General features: G+C 33.5%; 1 protein-coding gene and 1 pseudogene across 1 annotated transcript; one reads left to right on the top strand and one right to left on the bottom strand.

Moving 5' to 3' along the window:
• The first annotated feature begins 7,586 nt into the window (after positions 1 to 7,586).
• Positions 7,587 to 12,967, top strand: LOC145129982 (putative phospholipid-transporting ATPase 9). The gene is made up of 10 exons (XM_079064820.1): positions 7,587 to 8,516; positions 8,649 to 10,003; positions 10,114 to 10,224; positions 10,312 to 10,588; positions 10,698 to 10,786; positions 10,888 to 10,996; positions 11,078 to 11,407; positions 11,494 to 11,592; positions 11,700 to 11,891; positions 12,002 to 12,967. The coding sequence occupies exons 1-10, from the start codon at positions 8,124 to 8,126 to the stop codon at positions 12,644 to 12,646; spliced, it is 3,600 nt and encodes a 1,199-aa protein (XP_078920946.1). The 5' UTR covers positions 7,587 to 8,123; the 3' UTR covers positions 12,647 to 12,967.
• A 336-nt stretch (positions 12,968 to 13,303) lies between these two features.
• Positions 13,304 to 14,177, bottom strand: LOC145129983 (putative calcium-binding protein CML16 pseudogene; annotated as a pseudogene).
• Positions 14,178 to 21,756: the final 7,579 nt, after the last annotated feature.

Here is a 21,756-nt window from a genome sequence, read left to right as displayed (position 1 = left end):
TAAGATTCTATTTAAAATAAGTTGTCATATGGAAAATATGGAAATGTTTCCATATTGGGAGTAGGACGTTAAGAATCTGTATGTCTAGAAAAACTTTTTTTGCAAGAAGAAAGTTCAAAGGAATGTACTTTGAATGTGAGACTTCACATCTATGGAATTGTCTTGTAACAATCTCCAATGGAGCATTTTCTAATTTCATTGGCCGAGTCTTGGTGACTTTTGTGTCGTGACATTACGAAAGGACCGTTGCATAAAATGTTAGAATCTAACATATTCTATAAGTGGCAAGAATTTGGTATTCTTACACTTGTGGTAAGGATTGGGAATTGTAAAATGAGTGTGATTGAAAATGTTATTCAATTATACTATTTCACATAGTAAGGACCATAAGTAAACATAGTGTGCATGCTAAGAGCATGGGACAATTGTCGTTATAATTCAAGTAAGAAGTTGATTACCTGAAACAACAAATAATGAGTAATCAATATGGCGATTAAATAAAAGTGTTTTATTTATACTCAAAAGTTTGGGGCCATATAAGATTAGTATTATTCTTGTGTTTCAATTTGCATGTTTTGACTTCCTGAATAATAAGATTATTCGAACGTTCCACAGTCGCTCATACTTTGGGAGTAGGTATGAAAGAAGATTCTCATGAATCTGACTGTAGATTGTCTAGAGTGTTTTAGACATAGCAAAAGTTTGCTGCAGGGTTCATGAGTACTGCTATAAGATTAAAGTATTGGAATAAACCCACGCTCACTTGGATCACTTCATGGATTTTATCACGAGTGATTGGTGAGACGATAATATCTTATATTCTTGAAACCGAGATGTGTGAGTTGTATCTTGCGAGTCGGTTACACATTGATAATATGTAAACGCACCAGTAACTTGGTGTTATAAAACGTATTGGTGTGTGTGATTCGGTGAGTGAGTGCAAGCGAGCATTGAGTCGAAATTTATCCGTTCCTTTTACCCAAAGTAGGATAAAAGCGATATCTGTGGGCCCCTCGATGATTTAGTGATGACACCCTAAGCGCTTGGCCAAGTCGGGACTAAGTTGATGTGTTCAATTGTAGTCTGTTGTCGGTCATCATAAATCGGAAGTCGGGAAACAATATATAGACAGAGATAATGATTTAAATCCATGTCTCAGTCTATATGATATCAAGAATGGAAGAATATATGATCCCTTATCTAAAGGACACGCTTCTGATATGATCAGAGTTGACAGCGGCTTTTGAAAGCTACGATTGCGGATCAGGATTTGAAGTCGTACGCAGAATAATTATTAGACTTATCCAAGTGGGAGACTGTTGGATTAGTGTCTAAGTCCATAACTATTTTGGTATGTACTTAACCCGATGGTGCATGGTCCTTTTGGGTTGCCTTCACTAAAGCAACTTGATAGGATGAATTATAGAGAGAGAGGATTAATTATGATTTATTAATATATTATGAGAATAATATATTAAAGGAGAAATCATATTGTTTAATTAATATTAGTCAATAATTAATTAAGAATTAATTTTGTGGCTAAAAGAGATTAATTAAACTTAGGGGACTAGAACTATCAATTGTGTGATAGTTCAATATTGGCCGATGTGTATATACGCGAGATTGTCGCTCGCCATGGGGTTCCGGTCTCTATCGTCTCAGACCGTGATGTTCGGTTTACCTCTCGGTTTTGGCAGAAGTTCCACGAGAAATGGGCACGCGGTTGCACTTCAGTACCGCCGATCACCCACAGACGGACGACCAGAGCTGGCGGACCATACAGAATCTCGAGGATATGCTGAGAGCCTTCGTCATTGACTTCGGTGGGAGCTGGGACTCCTACCTACCCCTTGCAGAGTTCTCCTATAACAACAACTTTCACTCCAGCATTGGTGTTCCACCTTATGAGCTGTTGTATGGACGGAGATGTCGCACCCCAGTCTGTTGGGGCGAGGTTGGTCACAGGGTAATGTGTCGGACTGAGGTAGTCCTGCAGACTACCGAGATGATTCAGCAGATCAGACAGCGACTGTAGACCGCACAGAGTCGTCAGAAGAGCTATGTCGACCGGCGCCGATTTGAGTTGGAGTTTCAGGTCGGTGACATGGTGCTCCTGAAGGTCTCACCCTGGAAGGGTGTGATTCGCTTCAGGAAGAGAGGGAAGTTGGGTCCCCGATACATCGGGCCATTCAGGATCATTGCCAAGGTTGGCAAGGTGGCATATAAATTAGATCTTCCGGAGGAGCTCGGTCAGATGGGATAACATGTACCATATAATCACATAATTTTTAGCAAAAGGGTATTTTGGACAATTAACTACATTTATATAAAGAAATTTCGGATTTTTGTGGATAATTAATTTTCCTAATTTAAAAAATCTGAATTTTTTTAATTAATTCAATTTTAATTCTAACGTAATTTGTAAACATAACCAATTTTATTCGGTCAGAATGTTTTTTTGTAAGAATGATGTTCTTTCAGAGTTTTATTCTATTAAAATATTAATGAAGAATAACATAATTCTTGAACTCCCGGTTCAAGAATAACAACATTTTAATATTTTCATATGCATTTGAACTTAAATACAAATTTATACATATTCTTACATACTAATAGCCTTATACATTTTAATATATTTATGCATATTTTAACGAATATCATAAAAAATCAGCATTCTTAAATATACAATTAATGAACAAATACAAATGTAATTCCTAAAAAATAACAACATTCTTAAACTGTGAGTGTGATCAATCTCTGATTCATTCTTCAAGTCATTCTTATCAAGTCTTCAAGCCATTCTTCCGACCATTTCTATCACAAATGCAACAAAAACTAAGAATGATTAAAAACATGTTACTTGCAATTCCTATCAATTTATACATTATGACAGAATACATAGAATACATTCTGGCAGAATATATAATACATTCTGGTAGAATATATAGAATACAATCTTGCAGAATACATATAATACATTCTCACATAATACATCGAATAAACTCTTAATGATCAAAACAAAGAATGGTAAAAAAAGGAAAAAAAACAACAAAATCAAAAAAAAAATACTAATTCATTCTATAAGAATATTATTGCTAAGAATCATTTTATACATTCTGACAGAATAATTGTCATGAAATCAAATTCTTTCAGAATGACTGTCATTAGAATTAGAAGCGTTTATCTTTTGTTCATGACCTGCGAAAATAATAAGATCATTATGTGAAAAACATATATGATAGTAATAAACATTGCTAACCTATAAAACATTCATGAATACATAATAATAATAAACTATGAAAAATATGTCGTTTTGCACATATGTTAGCAATGGGTGAACTCGTATATCCTTTCTTTTTGGATTTATATGAAAAAATACACTATAATTACATCAATAGAAAAAAGAACACATATAACAACAAAAAATAACTTGAATAATAGTAATAAGCATTGCTAATTAACCTCTCGAACATTCGTCATCAGATTGTATAACACTTAAGTTCTTGCTATATTTCACCCACTTCAATTTTAATTTATATATACAAATTTTTGACAATTAGAATCGATAATAACAATTGTATGCAACACATATTGAAAACACATATGACACAGATAACTTACACCCATAAAAGCAAACCTTCAAAACAAAAATCGAATTCATCAATTCCAAATTAATGGGGCTTTATAATAATAAACAATTGTCAATTGAATCCGATTTACAAAATTTGCACAATCGAAAAAAAATGATTTATCAAACAATAATTGCTAAAGTAAATTTGCATAAGAAATTGAGCAAAAATACATCATACGTAATCAAATAACAATGCAAACCCTAAATACGCAAATCAATAACCTTCGAATACTAAACTAAAAACAAAAGATAATTGAGAAAGTCACCCGAGTCGGCATCGGTGATAATAGACGGCCTGAATGAAGATGGAAGATGGCATCGGTGATAGTTAAGAGATGGACTGGAGGTGGGCGACATTGGTGGATGAAGGTATCACACGTAGGCGTCGTTGGTATCCGGCAAAGTAATTAGCAGCGGGATAGAGAGGAGGAAGGTCGTCTACAGATCAAAGAAAGAAAAAGACGAGGGGTTAGGGTTACTGAGATGAAAAAACGCGTAAAAGGATTTTTAAACTGATTTCCCTATTTTTAGGAGATATTAAATGTTTTAGAATATCTACTGTAATTAGATAGTGTTAGATTACTATCATACCCTTTTATTATTTATTAACTATTAAATTATTCTTAAATTTTGGTTGGTCCTTAGATGCACACAATACTTATTGGAAACATTTGAACCTAACTCTCACTCACTCTCTCTCTCTCTCTCTCTCTCTCTCTCTATATATATATATATATATATATATATATATATATATATATATATATATATATATATAGAGAGAGAGAGAGAGAGGTAAGTTCAATTGAGAAAATAAAAAAGTTTGAGAATGGGGGAATCATTCTCAGCCACTCATTTAATCTAAGCATAAAAAGACACGGTGACAAACTTGTAAATATGTTAATAACCTTCAATGTCAAATACGTAACTATAGAGAATTCGATAACAGTTCGTTTATCATCAAAATTTCTCCTCCAACCTTCAACAATCATCCAGATTTTTTCAACTAATCTATCATCAATGTCATCCAGTGTTAATCAATCATCAATATTCGTGGTTGGGAGGTTCGCCGTTCAAGACAGATGTGCAACCCAAATTCATCAATTTCATCGATTTCTTTGTTGAATACTCCGAATGTTCGTAGCTTACAAGCATCTGTTAAAGTTCATAACGGATTTGGAACTGGAATTTCCCAGATTCGCAAACGAACTGAGTTGGAATCAGAATTTCTTTGCTGTTCATGAAATTAGAATCGGAGTTCAAGACACGCAGTCACAGTCGACATTGAAGGACTCGGAATCGGTACTCACAGGTTCCCAATCGGATTTTCAGAAATCAAAATCAAAATGAGAAATCGATCAGACATAGGATGTCGCATCTGAGTCGAAATCGGAAGTATATGATGATTTGGAATTGATAACTTGAATTGGAAGTATCATGTTTTTAACATTTTTAAAATAGTTAAATTGTATGCACTCCAACTGTTTGATGAAATGCATAAACTAAATTACCACGTTATATTCACATATGAATATGTTTTCTCACATGAATCAGTATATGATTATTAAAAACATAAAACAAATATGCAAGTCTGTATGTTATTCATATGTGAATAACATATGAAAATTATATATATTTGTGAAAATACCTTCTAATATTCATAAGTGAATATATTCACAAGTGAATATACCTTGTAATATTCATATGTGAATATACTGTGTAATATTCATAAGTGAATATATCATCTAATATTCACAAGTGAATATACTATGTAATATTCACATGTGATATACCATGTAATACTATGTAATATTCACATATGAAAATATCATTTAATATTCATAAGTGAATATATCATCTAATATTCACAAGTGAATATACTATGTTAATATTCACAAGTGAATGCATCGTCTAATATTTAAATATGAATATACTATGTTTATTATATGCTATATTCATATATGAATGATACTTAAATTGTAAAAAAAATTAATCATACTTTTTATTCATAAGTGAATAACGAATGTACTGTAATTAAACCTGATGCATTTTTATTCACTTATAAATAACGATAGCTGAAAATATAAAAAAAATAAATTTTTTATTTTATCTTAAAACTATATCAATATGGATGTCTATTTGTAGAGAATAAAAAACCATGAATTTTGGTATATTTAAAATCATTTTTCGATAAAAATAGCTTCTTAAAAATTAAAAAAACGAAAAAAAACTATGTTTTTGTATATATTAAGGTAATGATTAGCATAGTTTAAGGAAATATGTTTTGTTGGAAAACACATGTCCATTCATTTCCCATTTCCGCTGGTACGACGGAGGCTTTTGTGGCAAAAATAAATGAGTGACTGAGAATGATTCCCCCATTCTCAACCTTTTTTTTTATCAATTGAACCCTTATATATATATATATATATATATATATATATATATATATATATATATATATATATATATATATATATATATATATATATATATAATAAAACAATTTCTAAGATCAATATCATATAACTCATGTTTACATAAACCTATCGCCTAATATCACTTATAACACAAAAAACGAGAAGTGAGTTGCCACTTATATTAACAACAATGTTTTAAATATCGTTAAGTGTGACTTAGCAGCAATGTCAAACCTTACGAGCCGTGAAGAATAATGTCGTTTGTATGATGTGACTTAAAGCCACAATTTTCTATATAATTAATAATTATATATATATTTTTTCTACTATAATTCATATATATATATATATATATATATATATATATATATATATATTTTTTTTTTTTTTTTTGTTAAAATCTGGCAACTGATATAAAGTTTGTAGATGATATTTTGTTAAAATCTGGCAACTGATATAAAGTTTGTAGACATGACGCATCATAACAAAACCCTTACTAGTTTTTTTTGAACCTTGATTAACAAACATAATAAAAAAAAATAGATACACGAGTCATGTGTAGCTAATCCATACCTAAGAGTTTTTAAATTTTTTTTGTCAATATAGTTTGTGTTGACCGATGACCATCTTTATTTTATATAAGGTTGTAGCTTCTTTACTGTTGTAAACCTAACACTAGAACCGTATCTAGAAAATATTATCTTTAGTGTGACACTTCATGATTTTTGGTATGCTAAAAGATAATCTTAATATAAACGGAAATGTGCTCTAATATATTTGTAATTTTCTTCTAATGAAGATGGATTATTTCATGTAATTTTCTAATATAATTTATATTACTAACTAATAATCAAGTTTTACATTTGTTAAATCTGGACAACACGACAAGGTTCACCTACATAAATGGTTTGCTTTCTCATTGAAATCAATATCTCAAACAGAAACAAGAAAGTATATTTTAGGAAATACCAAAATCAAGAATTCCTTGAAATGGCAAAAAAAGGAAGGCATCTAGAACATTAGGTTTGTTTTCTCATGGAGAAATGTTTACACATATTTACAATAATTTCCATACCCATTTACAATAACTACCTATTTATATAGAATTAAAAGTCATTTTTAGTTATTAATACAACATTTAATGCATAAATTACAAGTACTACAATTCATCAATATCAGTCTGACAAAAAACAAACATATGTACATAACTTAAAGATCCACCTGTCTGTTCTTCTTTGAAGCTTCTTTTACAAAATACAAAAAGGGGGAAAACAGGAGACACTTCTCACGCAATAGGTATAGATTTCTACCGGAATATTCTTTTCAATTATTAAATTAATATTATATGAGTGTGTGAATTGTTGAAATTAATTCGAAAAACAGAAAAAACCCCTCTTTGAAGTTTGAACACTCTGTATTTCTTTAAATTTCGGTTCTTTAGAACCTTCCTCTCCCCTTTTTGTGAATTATAATCAAATTGAATCGAAATTATATTTTATTAATTGTTCTTGGTTTGATTATTGTGTGTTAGTTGGAAAAAAATTGAAATTTTCTTTAATCAACATCTTCGCCTTATTAAAGTCAAAACATGAAAGCGACACAGAAAGAGATCCATGGTTTGATTCTTCGGTCAAACCTTTCGAGCTCTAAGAATAAATCAAATTATACAACCACCTTCTTCCTTACATTTTCCTTTTCTTGTTCTTCAATCATGCCAAATATATATAGACTTTGGATTTAGCTCCCATTATTGAAAAAGAAAACCCTTTATTCATTTGTTCTTTCTCTTTGTTTTCGTGACACAAACAATTTATAGATTGTCAAGTAACTTTCACGAATTTGTAGTACACTTTGATAAGTTCTTGATTAGGTTATTTAATTACTGGGGTTTTGAGCTTTTCTGCTTGAACCCATTAATTAATTCCACTTGGGAGGTGAGTAAACCACCAATTCTTGTTGTTTTTTGAGGGATTCCTCATCTGGGTATCTGTAAAAACAAGGTTTCTTGAAAGAGAACTCTGGAGTTTTTTTTTTTCTTCTTCTTCATATCATAGAACATAAGTAGAAAAAAAATGGGGACAGGAAGGAAAAGGAGGTTACATTTTAGCAAGATCTACTCCTTCAAGTGTGGAAGAAACAGATTCGACGATGATCATTCACAAATTGGGGGTCCTGGGTTTTCGAGAGTGGTTTATTGCAATGAAACTGGTGTTTCAGAAGCTGCAACTCAAACTTATGTAGATAATTATGTGAGATCAACCAAATATACGCCAATGACTTTTATACCAAAATCACTGTTTGAACAGTTTAGAAGAGTCGCAAATTTCTACTTTCTTGTTACTGGTATCTTGTCTTTTACAGCTCTAGCTCCTTATTCAGCTGTTAGCGCTATTCTTCCTTTAATCGTCGTCATTGGTGCTACCATGGTGAAAGAAGGTATTGAAGATTGGCAACGACAACAGCAGGTATGTTCATATATTCATATGTTGATATTCCCAATTTTCTTCGATTCATGTCAGATCCAGCTCATTTTGGAGTTTGAATCTTTGGTTTTTTGTGGGTTTTGATTCGTTTTTGTGTATCGAACCTTTTTTCAGGACCATGAGGTGAATAATCGAAAGGTGAAAGTTCATCGTGGTGGTGGAGTTTTCGAATCTCGAGAATGGAAAACACTGAGAGTAGGGGATGTAGTGAAAGTCGAAAAAGACGAATTCTTTCCTGCTGATCTTCTGTTAATTTCATCGAGTTATGAAGATGCTGTTTGTTACGTTGAAACGATGAACTTAGATGGAGAAACAAATTTGAAGCTAAAACAATCGCTAGACGCAACTTCCATGATCAACGACGATTCAAACATCAACAGCTTCAAAGCAACAGTCAAATGCGAAGATCCAAACGCAAGTCTCTACACTTTCGTTGGAACAATGGAGTTTCAAGAACAACAGTACGCACTTTCACCACAACAACTTCTTCTACGCGATTCAAAGCTCAGAAACACAGATTACATCTATGGCGTCGTCATCTTCACTGGTCACGATACGAAAGTGATTCAAAACTCTACAGACCCACCATCGAAAAGAAGTGGGATTGAAAAACGAATGGATAACATCATCTATTTCTTGTTCTTCATCTTGTTTCTAATCGCTTTTCTGGGTTCGATTTACTTCGGGATTGTTACAAAGAACGATTTAGATGGTGACAGAATGAAACGATGGTATTTGAGACCTGACGCTTCGGAGATTTTTTTCGACCCGAAACGGGCTCCAGCTGCAGCGATGTACCATTTTCTCACAGCTTTATTGTTATACACATATTTAATCCCGATTTCTCTATACGTTTCAATAGAAATCGTGAAAGTTCTACAGACGATTTTCATCAACAACGACATTCATATGTACTACGAAGAAGCTGATAAACCCGCACACGCGCGAACTTCAAATATCACCGAAGAACTCGGCCAAATCGACACGATTTTATCAGACAAAACCGGGACTTTAACCTGCAATTCAATGGAGTTCATCAAGTGTTCGATAGCAGGAACAGCATACGGACGTGGTGTTACAGAAGTTGAAAGAGCTATGGCGAAAAAGACAGGATCGCCATTGGTTGTTAATGGAAGAGTTCTTGATGACGATAATGATGATGAAGACGATGATTCTGGGTTATCTGTAAAAGGGTATAATTTTGAAGATGAAAGGATCGTGAATGGTTATTGGCTTCTTGAACCACGTTCTGATGTTATTCAGAAGTTCTTTAGATTACTTGCGATTTGTCATACAGCGATTCCTGATGTTGATGAAGAAACAGGGAGAGTTACTTATGAAGCTGAATCCCCTGATGAAGCTGCTTTTGTTATAGCTGCAAGAGAACTTGGGTTTGAATTTTATAAAAGGACACAAACAACTGTTTCTTTTATGGAGTTAGATCCTATGTCTAAGAAAAAAGTCGAAAGGTAATATTTTTATTTTCTTCCTTTTACCCTTTTGGGTAAATTTTGGTATCAAATCTTGAAAAAGTTCTAAAAAACTGTAAATCAATAATCTTTGTATTGTTTATTTGCAGGACATATGAGCTTTTAAATGTTCTTGAGTTCAACAGTGCAAGAAAAAGAATGTCTGTTATTGTTCGTGATGAATTCGGGAAGCTTCTTTTACTCTGTAAAGGTGCAGATAGGTAAGAAGAAAACTATTCAAAATAAATCAATCTTGATTTTTTTTTTTAAAATAGTTATTAACCTTGTGATTATCGTTTTTTTTACAGTGTTATGTTTGATAGACTTGCGAAAAACGGGAGACAATTTGAGGAAAATACAAAAGAACATGTGAATGAGTATGCAGATGCAGGATTAAGAACTTTGATTCTTGCATATCGTGAACTTAATGAAGAAGAATATAAAGACTTTAATGAAAAATTTATAGAAGCTAAAAACTCTGTAAGTGAAGATCGAGAAGATTTGATTGATGCAACAACCGAAGAAATTGAAAAAGATTTGATTCTTCTTGGTGCTACTGCTGTTGAGGACAAACTCCAAAAAGGGGTGAGTTTTTTTTTATTATATTTTTTATTTTTAATTCAAGAACTTTATAGTTTATACACCGTTTTTTTTATCTTAAAATTTGGTTTTAATTGTGTTCTTTTGTTTAAAGGTGCCGGAATGCATTGATAAACTTGCTCAAGCAGGAATCAAGATTTGGGTTCTTACTGGTGACAAAATGGAAACAGCAATCAATATCGGGTAAGTTTTCGTCTTTTTTTAAAGCTTAATTTACCACTTTAAATAATTTACTTTTTTTTTTAAATTTAAAATCTAACGTTTAAATACCAAACATTTTTCAGATTCGCTTGTAGTTTGCTTAGACAAGGAATGAAACAAATTATAATCACCTTAGAATCCCCCGAAATCATATCAGCCGAAAAAGCCGGGGACAAAGACGTAATTTCAAAGGTAAATTGGACGTCCGTCTTTCTACATCCCTTGCTATCTTCACTACTTTTTACAGTGAAAATGACGATTTTGCCCTTTCAGATCTCAAAAGAAAATGTGAAGAAGCAGATATTAGCAGGAAAAGCTCAACTTTCTTCTTCATCATCCGATCCATACGCTCTAATTATTGATGGGAAATCTCTCGCATACGCGTTACATGATGACATTAAAAACACGTTTTTGGATCTTGCTGTTGGGTGTGCGTCTGTTATTTGTTGTAGATCTTCACCAAAACAGAAAGCTTTGGTTACTAGACTTGTGAAAGAGGGAACTGGAAAGACGACTTTGGCAATTGGTGATGGGGCGAATGATGTCGGAATGCTTCAAGAAGCCGACATCGGAATCGGAATCAGTGGTGTCGAGGGAATGCAGGTACTTGGGAATTGGGATTATATTTATTTCATGTTAATTATACTTTCGATTTTTGTAAATAATTTTGGGTTTGTTTTGTTATACAGGCGGTTATGTCGAGTGATATTGCAATTGCTCAATTTCGGTTTCTTGAAAGATTGCTATTGGTGCATGGACATTGGTGTTATCGAAGAATTTCTTCAATGGTAAGAATCTTTTTATTATTTTTTTATAATCGAATTGTAGGCCCCTTTTGTCTTCACGATAGTATAATCGAATGACACCTTTTTTAATTTTTTATATAATTTTGCAGATATGCTACTTTTTCTATAAAAATATCGTATTTGGAACCACGGTGTTCTTATATGAAGCTTACGCATCGTTCTCGGGTCAACCCGCATATAACGATTGGTATTTGTCTCTTTACAACGTTTTCTTCACATCACTTCCCGCCATTGCATTAGGCGTCTTTGACCAAGACGTATCCGCAAGATTTTGCCTAAAGGTATGCCCAAATTGCCCTTGTAACCGTCTTAAACGTCTAGAAACAAAAGGGCATTATAGTCATTTCACAATAACCGGTATCTAATTTTGTGTTTTTTTTCCATACGACAGTTCCCGTTGCTATACCAAGAAGGTGTCCAAAACACGCTCTTTAGATGGCGTAGAATATTCGGGTGGATGCTTAACGGCTTAGCCAGTGGCATAATCGTCTTTTTCCTATGTACACGCGCGTTAGACCCCGAGTCATACCGAAAGAACGGGAAGACAGCTGGCATGGAAGTTGTGGGGGCCACAATCTACACGTGTGTCGTATGGGTAGTCAACTGCCAGATGGCGCTTGCGGTTAGCTACTTCACGTTAATCCAACATGTGTTCATCTGGGGAGGAATTATCCTCTGGTATCTCTTCCTCCTGGCTTACGGTGCGATGCCGACCACCATTTCAACAACCGCGTACAATGTGTTTCTAGAAACACTCGCGCCCGCACCTTCGTATTGGTTTGTGACTTTTTATGTGGTGATTGCCGCCTTGATTCCTTACTATTGTTACAAAGCGGTTCAAATGAGATTCTTCCCGGCTTACCATGGAATGATCCAATGGATAAGATACGAAGGGCATACCGATGATCCGGAGTATGTTAACATGGTCCGCCAGCGGTCGATCCGGACCACAACGGTTGGGTTCACGGCTCGATCGATAGCAAGGGACAATGATTTGTATCATTTGAATTTGGAGCGACAAGCGTCCAAATCATGATCTCGCATAGGTGGCGTTGTGTGGGCCCCGTTTGTTCTGCGAGATGTAACAGATTGTTATACTGTGTTTGACATGCATTGGACTGAATCTGATGTAAAAGATGGGACACGGATCGACCGTAATGTACAGAAATTATTTTGGTAGTAGTGGTTGTCTTTTCGACCAATTTTTATTCTTTAATTGTTGATGTATGATGACGTGATGATCGTCTATCGATTTCTAAGGTTTTAGAGGATAAAGTTTTGTTGTAAATTAGAGCAATTGTGTATAGATCGAAGACAAAATTAAGGTTTTATGACCTTGAAGTTTATGTTTTATGTATGTTTCTTCTGTTCTTCTTTCTTATAAATGGGCTTTATTCTTTAAGCAGTGCAGCCCATTTGATTATAAAAATTCCAATGGGTATGGGTTAACTTGTGAGAGTTCATCATAAGCAGCCCGTTTAACTATAAAATTACCAATGGGTTTGCAAATAATTTGTGGGTCGACATTGAACCGGTGTATTGTATTAGATTTAAAAAAATAAAAAAAATATATATATATGTATTTATTAATAGAAGAGAGAATAAGAACTAATAAATAAATATAATAAATAAATATGTGGTATTTAGATTTTTTTTCGTTTGACCCACGAACACATAGAAGAAAAAGAAAACATAAAGAAAAGGCGTTTATTTAATGCGAATTCTCCTTGCATTTCATTCTTCTCCTTCAATGATACACACACAACTTATATACAAAAATAAGCAAAAATAACTATGTACAAAAAGAAAATTTTAAGAATATAAAAAGAGTCATGTAAATTCATCCATGTTCATCGTCAATCCTCAAGAACAACCACATGCTTTGGAAACTGGAAACTGCATATGGATGACCACAAACGGCAATCACCATCGTTAAAGCGTTCTTATTCCAAAGAATTCCGACGCCGGCATCCCAAACACCGCCGTAAATTCATGAAAACTGATGCTACCATCGCCGTCGGTGTCAATATCATTCATCAGGTCATTAAGTTCCCGGTAAGTTAATGGGTGGCCCAATTTCGCCATCTGGGTTGCGAGTTTGATAGGAGTAATGGACCCATCGCCATCTTTATCGAACAATCGGAAGGCTTTCATGAGTTGTTCTTGGTCGATGAAAATCTCTTCATCGGAATCGGGAAAAATGGCGTTCACTAGTTCTTCAAATTCAATGGATCCGTTCCCATTGGCGTCTAATTTGGCTATCAGGGTGTCGATTTCGTCGCCTGGTTTGAGGCCGACGGAGCGGAAGAGGGCGGCGAGTTCGAGATGGGTGAGGCTGCCGTCGGAATCTAGGTCAAAGCGGGTGAAGATTTCTTTTAATTGGTTGACTTGTTGGTTGGATGGGAGTTGAGCCATGAATGAACACCCGCAGATGAAGATGAAGATGAAGAAGATGATGAATATGAAGATGAACGTATGATCTATGAATATGAATGTGAATATATCAATATATGAATACGAGCGAGAAAAAGAGAAGGTGAAGGATTAGTTTGACCTGTGTAAATTAGACATTGTGGTTAATTGAAATATTTTGTGGATAAAATCTTTTTAAATATTTGAAAGAGAAATTAAATATTCGGAAACCACTTTCCTTTGAAAATATATTTTTTTTTTAAACATTGGAGGGATGAGGATTTTGACATTTTAGTGTAAATTATTCCTAAAACAATTTAATTTTTTTTTTTTATGTTATGTATGCTGCATAATCCGTACTAAGTAAATTTTATTTTAAATCTCAAGTTGTATTTATATATTAAATGTTTTAATTTTTTTATTCGTTAATATATTTTACTAAATATATGATAAAAAATAAATAAAATTATTTGATAAATAATTTTATCATCAATAAAATAATATTAATTTAAGAAATATATCATATATTTAAAAATAACAAGCTAGATGGTAGAATTTTGTAAACATTATAAAAAAAACGAATTTTGTTATTCAAAATAAAGCTTAGCCTATGTTTAATACGACATAAAATAATAATTATTTATTATGAAGTAGTATTTTGCCATCCAGAAAGAGCTAAGGGCGCAGTTTGTTGCCCGTTTGTCTTCCATCGATATATATTGAACTATATTAAATTAAAGAAAAAAAAACTTCCTATTTGAAAATAAATAACAATACATTTGTTTAAAAATAACATATTAGATGAAAGGTTTGTATAAATATTGAAGATAAAAAGGATAAATTTGTTTTGTAAAATAAATCTTTTGTAATGGTTTATCTATTAGAATATTTTTTTAGAATAAGTTTTTATCTAACAAAGATTAATAGAAATCTCATATGTCAAAAATAATAATTATTTGAAAGTTTAACAATTGATGATGCCTTTAAGCTTCTAAAATTTTCAATTATTAACCTTAAAGAATTAAGATGTGTTTGACGATCAGCATTTTAAGTTTTTAAAATAATTCGAGTTAAAAAAAAACTTTTTCGAATGTATTATTTTAAAGCTTTTAGTTTATAAAAAAAATTCAAATTCAAAAGAGCAAAACTACCTCAAGCAGTCTTTGTTAGGAGTTTTAACTTTTACATTTTGTATTTTATATTATTTAGTATCTTTTAAAAGTTCATAACTATTTTTGCGATCTATATAAATAAAACCTACAACTTCTAGCTTCTAACTAACTTTAACAAATACATCATTTGAACAATCACTTTAATAATAAATTTCTTAAAACATTTTGAAAAAAAAAAACTAATAGTATTATATTCTATTGTGGGGCATTTTTCATTTAGGCCATTTTGGAATTGTAACCACAGCTATGGTCGAGGTTTCCTTCGACTCACCAAAGACCACAACCACAAATCGCCACATATAGTGGAGGGTACTCTCCACAATGAAGATAGAAAAGAAAGAATAGAGAGAAGAAGATCATCATTGTGCATGGTCACTCGTATTTACATCACAAAATCACCACGAACACGATGACAACGAAGCCACTAGGATGATGTGCACGGTCGTGCTCGTTGTCATCATGGCCACCACGAGCCTCCGTGAAGATCATATCAGATGGTGTGATAAACATTTTCAATAAACTTTTGTAGTTATTCTAATTTTTCAACGTTTTAATATGTTTTTTTAGTATATAAAACATGTATAATATAACTAATAGCTTGGTAATGGGATCCACAAATAACCATTATGATTTTTTTTACTATAGTGGGCATATGGTAAGCTTTTTGGATTTGTTGACGTTTGAATGAAAACTTTATCAGTGTGGATGTTTTATTCTATTAGGTCGAAGGTTCAAATTTCATTTGAGACATATGTTATATTAGGAGTAGAATAGAAGTAGATTCGATTTGTCATTTAAAAAAATTATTTATCAAAATCTTTTGACAACCTTTATTTAACATATAATCTTTCTCACTACTAGAAAATTCTTATTTACCTACAAAAATCACCTACGGAATAAAATCTGTTGTTAATTACATACGAAATTCCTACGGAATAACCACTAAAATATTTGCCCTAAATCACCTACAAACTACCTACATATTAGCAACAAAAATAATTTATGTAGGTAATCCGTTGATAATCACCTACAGATTACCTACAAATAATAATATTATATTCTAAATTAGAATTCTGTAGTTATTCCGTAGGAATTTACCTACGGCATAGCGACGGAAAATTGAAAAACCCCAATATTTTAATCGACTTGTAAGTATTGTAGGATTTTGTAGGCAATTAACTACATATTACCTACGGACATGAAAAAAAGTGGAACTTTTTAATTATTCGTAGTAAACTATTTTTCATTTCTCTTTTTTTTTATTAGTGTTATTCATCAATGTATAAGAATGTTATGAAAAAAATGAAGCGAAAAAAACGACATTTAACCATTCGAAAGTGAAAAATACAAGGAAGCACTAGGTAATTACCTATAGATTATCCATGGATTTTTTTTTTGTATTTTTCATTTTCGAATGTATCAAATGTCTTTTTTTTGATAAATTTTTTCACAACATTATTATATATTGATTACTTTGTTTTCTCCAAGTTATACATCATATTAATATGCATACATCCATGTACACACTCGAAACTCATTACTCATTTCAAGTTTAATCATTTTTGTGTATGTGTATGTATAAAATGGTGTACAGGGATGTATGTACGTTTATATGATGTATAACTTTGTGAAAAACAAAATAATCAATGTATAATAATGTTGTGAAAAAAATGAAGCGAAAAGAACGACATTTAACCTTTCGAAAATGAAAAATACAAATAAATCCGTAGGTAATCCGTAGGTAATTGCCTAAGTGTTTTACTAGGTATCTTTGAACTCCATGTGTTCACTTGGTATTTTTGAACTTAATGTGTTCGTTAAGTATTTTTGAACTAGATGTGTTCACTTGGTGTTGTTGAACTGAGTGTGTTCACTAAGTGTTTTAGAACTAAGTATTCACCAGATGTTTTGAATTAAGCGTTCACTAGGAGTGTTAGAACTAGGTGTTCGTTAAGTATGTTGAACTAAGTGTTTACCGGTTGTAATTTGAGGACCTTGGCAGTGGTGGATTTTGTGTCAATTCCTTAGGGCAATCCTTAGGAATAAATGGATAAAGGATAGTTGATGCTTAGGGTAAATCCTTAAGAAATAAAGGAGATAATGGGAATGAGTAATTTTGATTGATTGATTGATTGATTGATGATTGAATATAATAATTATATTATTGTGGGTCGAAAACCCTATATGCTCACCAGGCTCCCAAGCCTGACCCACTCAGTTTTCTTTGCATTACAGGTAATGGCACAAGAGTATAAGTTGGTGGACTTGACGAGAGATTTTGGATTATAGGCCATTAGATATAAATAAATGTTGTAAGGCCTATATGGTACTGTTTATGCTTTTGGTCTGTATCGGAACATGACATTCCGAGATTTTATTATTTAATGAAAAGTACATTCTCTTTGAGAAATGTTTTGATAAATTTTTTTATCATATCTTATTTGGGAACAAATTCCGCAACCGTTTTCTTTAAAAGATTACTCTGGTTTATAAAACAAAGCATAAACGAATCGGTCTTTTCTGGCCGAGAAAATTGGGGATGTCACAGTTTGTATCAGAGCATTAGTTTAAGCGAACTAGGAATTTGTAGGATTTCTAGACTTAAACTTAGAATGTTAAGTGATGATTGTGAGATGAGTGTCTACCATATTTTAGACACGAGCACTAGTATATTTTAGGAAAGATGCCTAAAATGCTTTTATGTGCTAAATGTTATATGATTTCCATATGTGATATTATTTGTTCGGATCTATGTTCTGTTGCCGACCGGATCTGGAAATTTTATGTGCTTAGGTTTCTAAACGTTTAATTACGATATTAGAACTGACATATAACTTTTCGGAGTAATAAGGAGGATTACGCGTCTAAATCTTCTCTATCTATATTTTCGTCTTGATGCAAGGAATGCATGCTTATGTGAAAATAACGTCATGATGAAAACTCATAGAGAGTTGAGTAAATGGAGGAAATGAAAAAGACTTATGATAGCGAGTGACACCTATCGGAAGATATCGTAAGAGTGGTGTCTTGTCGTTAGTATATGTCAAGCAGTACGTTTAGAAGAGTACGGTACGTCTGAAGTACACCTTCGATTGGCAGGATAATGGAATATTGGTGTTATTCATGAAGTTGTCCCATCGGATCAACTTTCCACCACCAACCAAGTTGAAGCAGGATTGATGACTTGAGATACACATGGAAGGAATCCTAGTAGAGTCTAAGGAAACTTATATGATTATGTGGACACATTCATATGTGTTAAATTGTTTTGTGATTTTAGGACTTGGGGACTGCGGGACAATACTTGGGACGAGTATGAGTAGGTGTGAATGGTAGTAGAGGCCTATACTACCGGAAGCACAGGACTCGCACTTGGATCAGGGAAAGTCACAAGGTTACCAAGAAGCTGGTGATTGATTTCGTTTTATTCGAGTATGTCATTACCCTTGTTTCGGTAATGATTAGTGAGATGGTTGTCATTCCGACCCTAGTGGTCATATCAAATTGAGTCCGACTACGACGAGTTTGTTACGTAGTTCCGAGAACCGAGTTCGATGTAGCATTTGACTGAAGTCAGAAGATTGAAATCAATGCGATCATTGGTAACACGCTCGTTATTAATGAAGTTTGTAGCTGGAAATGCTACATGTTAAAATGTGGTTATATCGCATTAGAATATAAAGGAAGGTATATTCCATTTTGGAATTTAACTCTAAAAGACCTGAGCCTACGCGTAGCATCATGCGATGAGAGGTCATTAGAACACGACCCATCGGTCTGTTACAATAGATAAAGGAAAGTATTTATCCTAAGAAGAAGAAGGAGTCCACAATAAGGACTTATTGTGTAACTTGAAAGTTATGATTGAAAGTCCAGCATAGTACGAAAAGCAGATGCAAGATTGAGCATCGTCTGCAGTCAGGAAGCCCTAGAGTTAGATACTCTTTCGAGGAAACATAGAAGTTACGGTTATTACTTAGGATGGAAGGATAACGTATGGAATTATTAAACAAGCCCTATTCCGTTGATGATTACGGGACGTAATCATCCTAAGGGGGAGATAATTGTAACGCCTGTAGATCCGGACTAGTCAATTTAGAGACGATAAGCATCAAAAATGACTTTTTGATGGAAGTTTATTTAGAATGAATAATCTTAGCCAAGTTGAGGTATATGTCACAAGGTTTCCGAAAATATAAAGAACGCCGAAATCCGAGTTATAACGAAGAAGTTATGACCTGTCGAAGTTTCGCGACAGAACCGGCACGACACAGCGCGACGTAAATAGTGAATTTATGTTAGAGCGATATTTAGCCTTAGCGATCTAAACGAAAGTCGTAGAATACGTTAAACCGTGAGCGTGCACAAAAAGAACGTCCAAATCTGACTTCGTATGAGAAAGTTATGATTTTTCTACGTTTCGACTTAGCGGTATGCAGCCCGAATACTCGATTTGAGATCGAGCGGTTTTTAGCCGAAACAATCTAAATGAGAATTGAAGATCTCATTGTTAGTAGTCCAGCGGTAAAAAGACAAACGAAAACGGACGTCGGATGAAGAAGTTATGAATTTATAACGGAGTTTTCCTGTCCCGGCCTACTAAAAATAATATAATAAAAATAAATTCAAAATTAGCCGACGGAGTCTAAATGAAAGTTGTAGAGCATAATCTCACCTACGCGTGGATATAAAGAACGTCGAAAACGGAGCTCGTATGCGAAAGTTATGAATTTTTGAAGATCGTGGCACGCATACCAAAGCTTATCCGAAGCGTACGCCCAGCGTAGCACTTAGTACGCCCAGCGTACTCCGAAATTACGCCCAGCGTAATCCCAGTATCAGCACCCTATAAATAGAATGCGAGGGCAGCCGATTCCTTTGCTCATTTTCTCTCCTCTCTTTCCCGTTTTGCCTCGATTTTCGTGCAAGAGATACCCCGAAGCCCCGGTATCATTCCCGAGCCCCGAAGCAAGTTCCGAAGCCCCGAAGATCCTGAGAAGTAAAATTCCCGAGCCGAAGCTCTACCCGCGAGGAGCCCGGTTTTTGTGAAGATCTTACAGATCTACCGAAGAATACTACTTCTGCAAGCCGTAGTGCTGTCCGATCATCTTCTGGTCAAGTGAGTGTATAGTCACTTTCGTCTTACACATAGATATGAAGTATTTTATAAAATACGTGCTATGTGTATATATATAGTTGTTTATATGTGTGAGTGTGTGGTCACTTTCTTCTAACACATAAATATTAAGTATTTGCTATGAAATACGTGCTACGTGCATAATATTTATTGCTTATTTGAGATGATTATGGAATGGATGAATTATATAAGTTTTAATGAACTAAACTATATATGTATTTTGTATCTAAAAATATGTTGGGTAGAACATTGGTAGATGAAATAGTCGATGTGAGACAAAATGTTAAAAAGTTTTGATGATATTGATGTTCTAGTTAACTAGTGGAATAGAGATGGTGACCACAGACTTCTAAGCAATCTAATGGAAAGTTAACAGGTTGGAAACCTGTAGGTATTTTTGGACTCAATGTGTTCGTTGGTGTTTTTGAACTCTGTGTGTTCATTTGGTGTATTTGAACTCAATGTGTTCATTAGGTATTTTTGAACTCTATGTGTTCACTAGGTATCTTTGAACTCCATGTGTTCACTTGGTATTTTTGAACTTAATGTGTTCGTTAAGTATTTTTGAACTATATGTGTTCACTTGGTGTTGTTGAACTGAGTGTGTTCACTAAGTGTTTTAGAACTAAGTATTCACCAGATGTTTTGAATTAAGCGTTCACTAGGAGTGTTAGAACTAGGTGTTCGTTAAGTATGTTGAACTAAGTGTTTACCGGTTGTAATTTGAGGACCTTGGCAGTGGTGGATTTTGTGTCAATTCCTTAAGGCAATCCTTAGGAATAAATGGATAAAGGATAGTTGATGCTTAGGGTAAATCCTTAAGAAATAAAGGAGATAATGGGAATGAGTAATTTTGATTGATTGATTGATTGATTGATGATTGAATATAATAATTATATTATTGTGGGTCGAAAACCCTATATGCTCACCAGGCTCCCAAGCCTGACCCACTCAGTTTTCTTTGCATTACAGGTAATGGCACAAGAGTATAAGTTGGTGGACTTGACGAGAGATTTTGGATTATAGGCCATTAGATATAAATAAATGTTGTAAGGCCTATATGGTACTGTTTATGCTTTTGGTCTGTATCGGAACATGACATTCCGAGATTTTATTATTTAATGAAAAGTACATTCTCTTTGAGAAATGTTTTGATAAATTTTTTTATCATATCTTATTTGGGAACAAATTCCGCAACCGTTTTCTTTAAAAGATTACTCTGGTTTATAAAACAAAGCATAAACGAATCGGTCTTTTCTGGCCGAGAAAATTGGGGATGTCACAGTTTGTATCAGAGCATTAGTTTAAGCGAACTAGGAATTTGTAGGATTTCTAGACTTAAACTTAGAATGTTAAGTGATGATTGTGAGATGAGTGTCTACCATATTTTAGACACGAGCACTAGTATATTTTAGGAAAGATGCC

The sequence above is a fragment of the Lactuca virosa genome, chromosome 8, assembly GCF_052849685.1.
Source record: "Lactuca virosa cultivar CGN04683 chromosome 8, Lactuca_virosa_CGN04683_v6, whole genome shotgun sequence".
Lineage (NCBI taxonomy): Eukaryota > Viridiplantae > Streptophyta > Magnoliopsida > Asterales > Asteraceae > Lactuca > Lactuca virosa.
The sequence above is the reverse complement of the archived record's forward strand: the minus strand, read 5'-3'. Positions and strand labels throughout refer to the sequence as shown.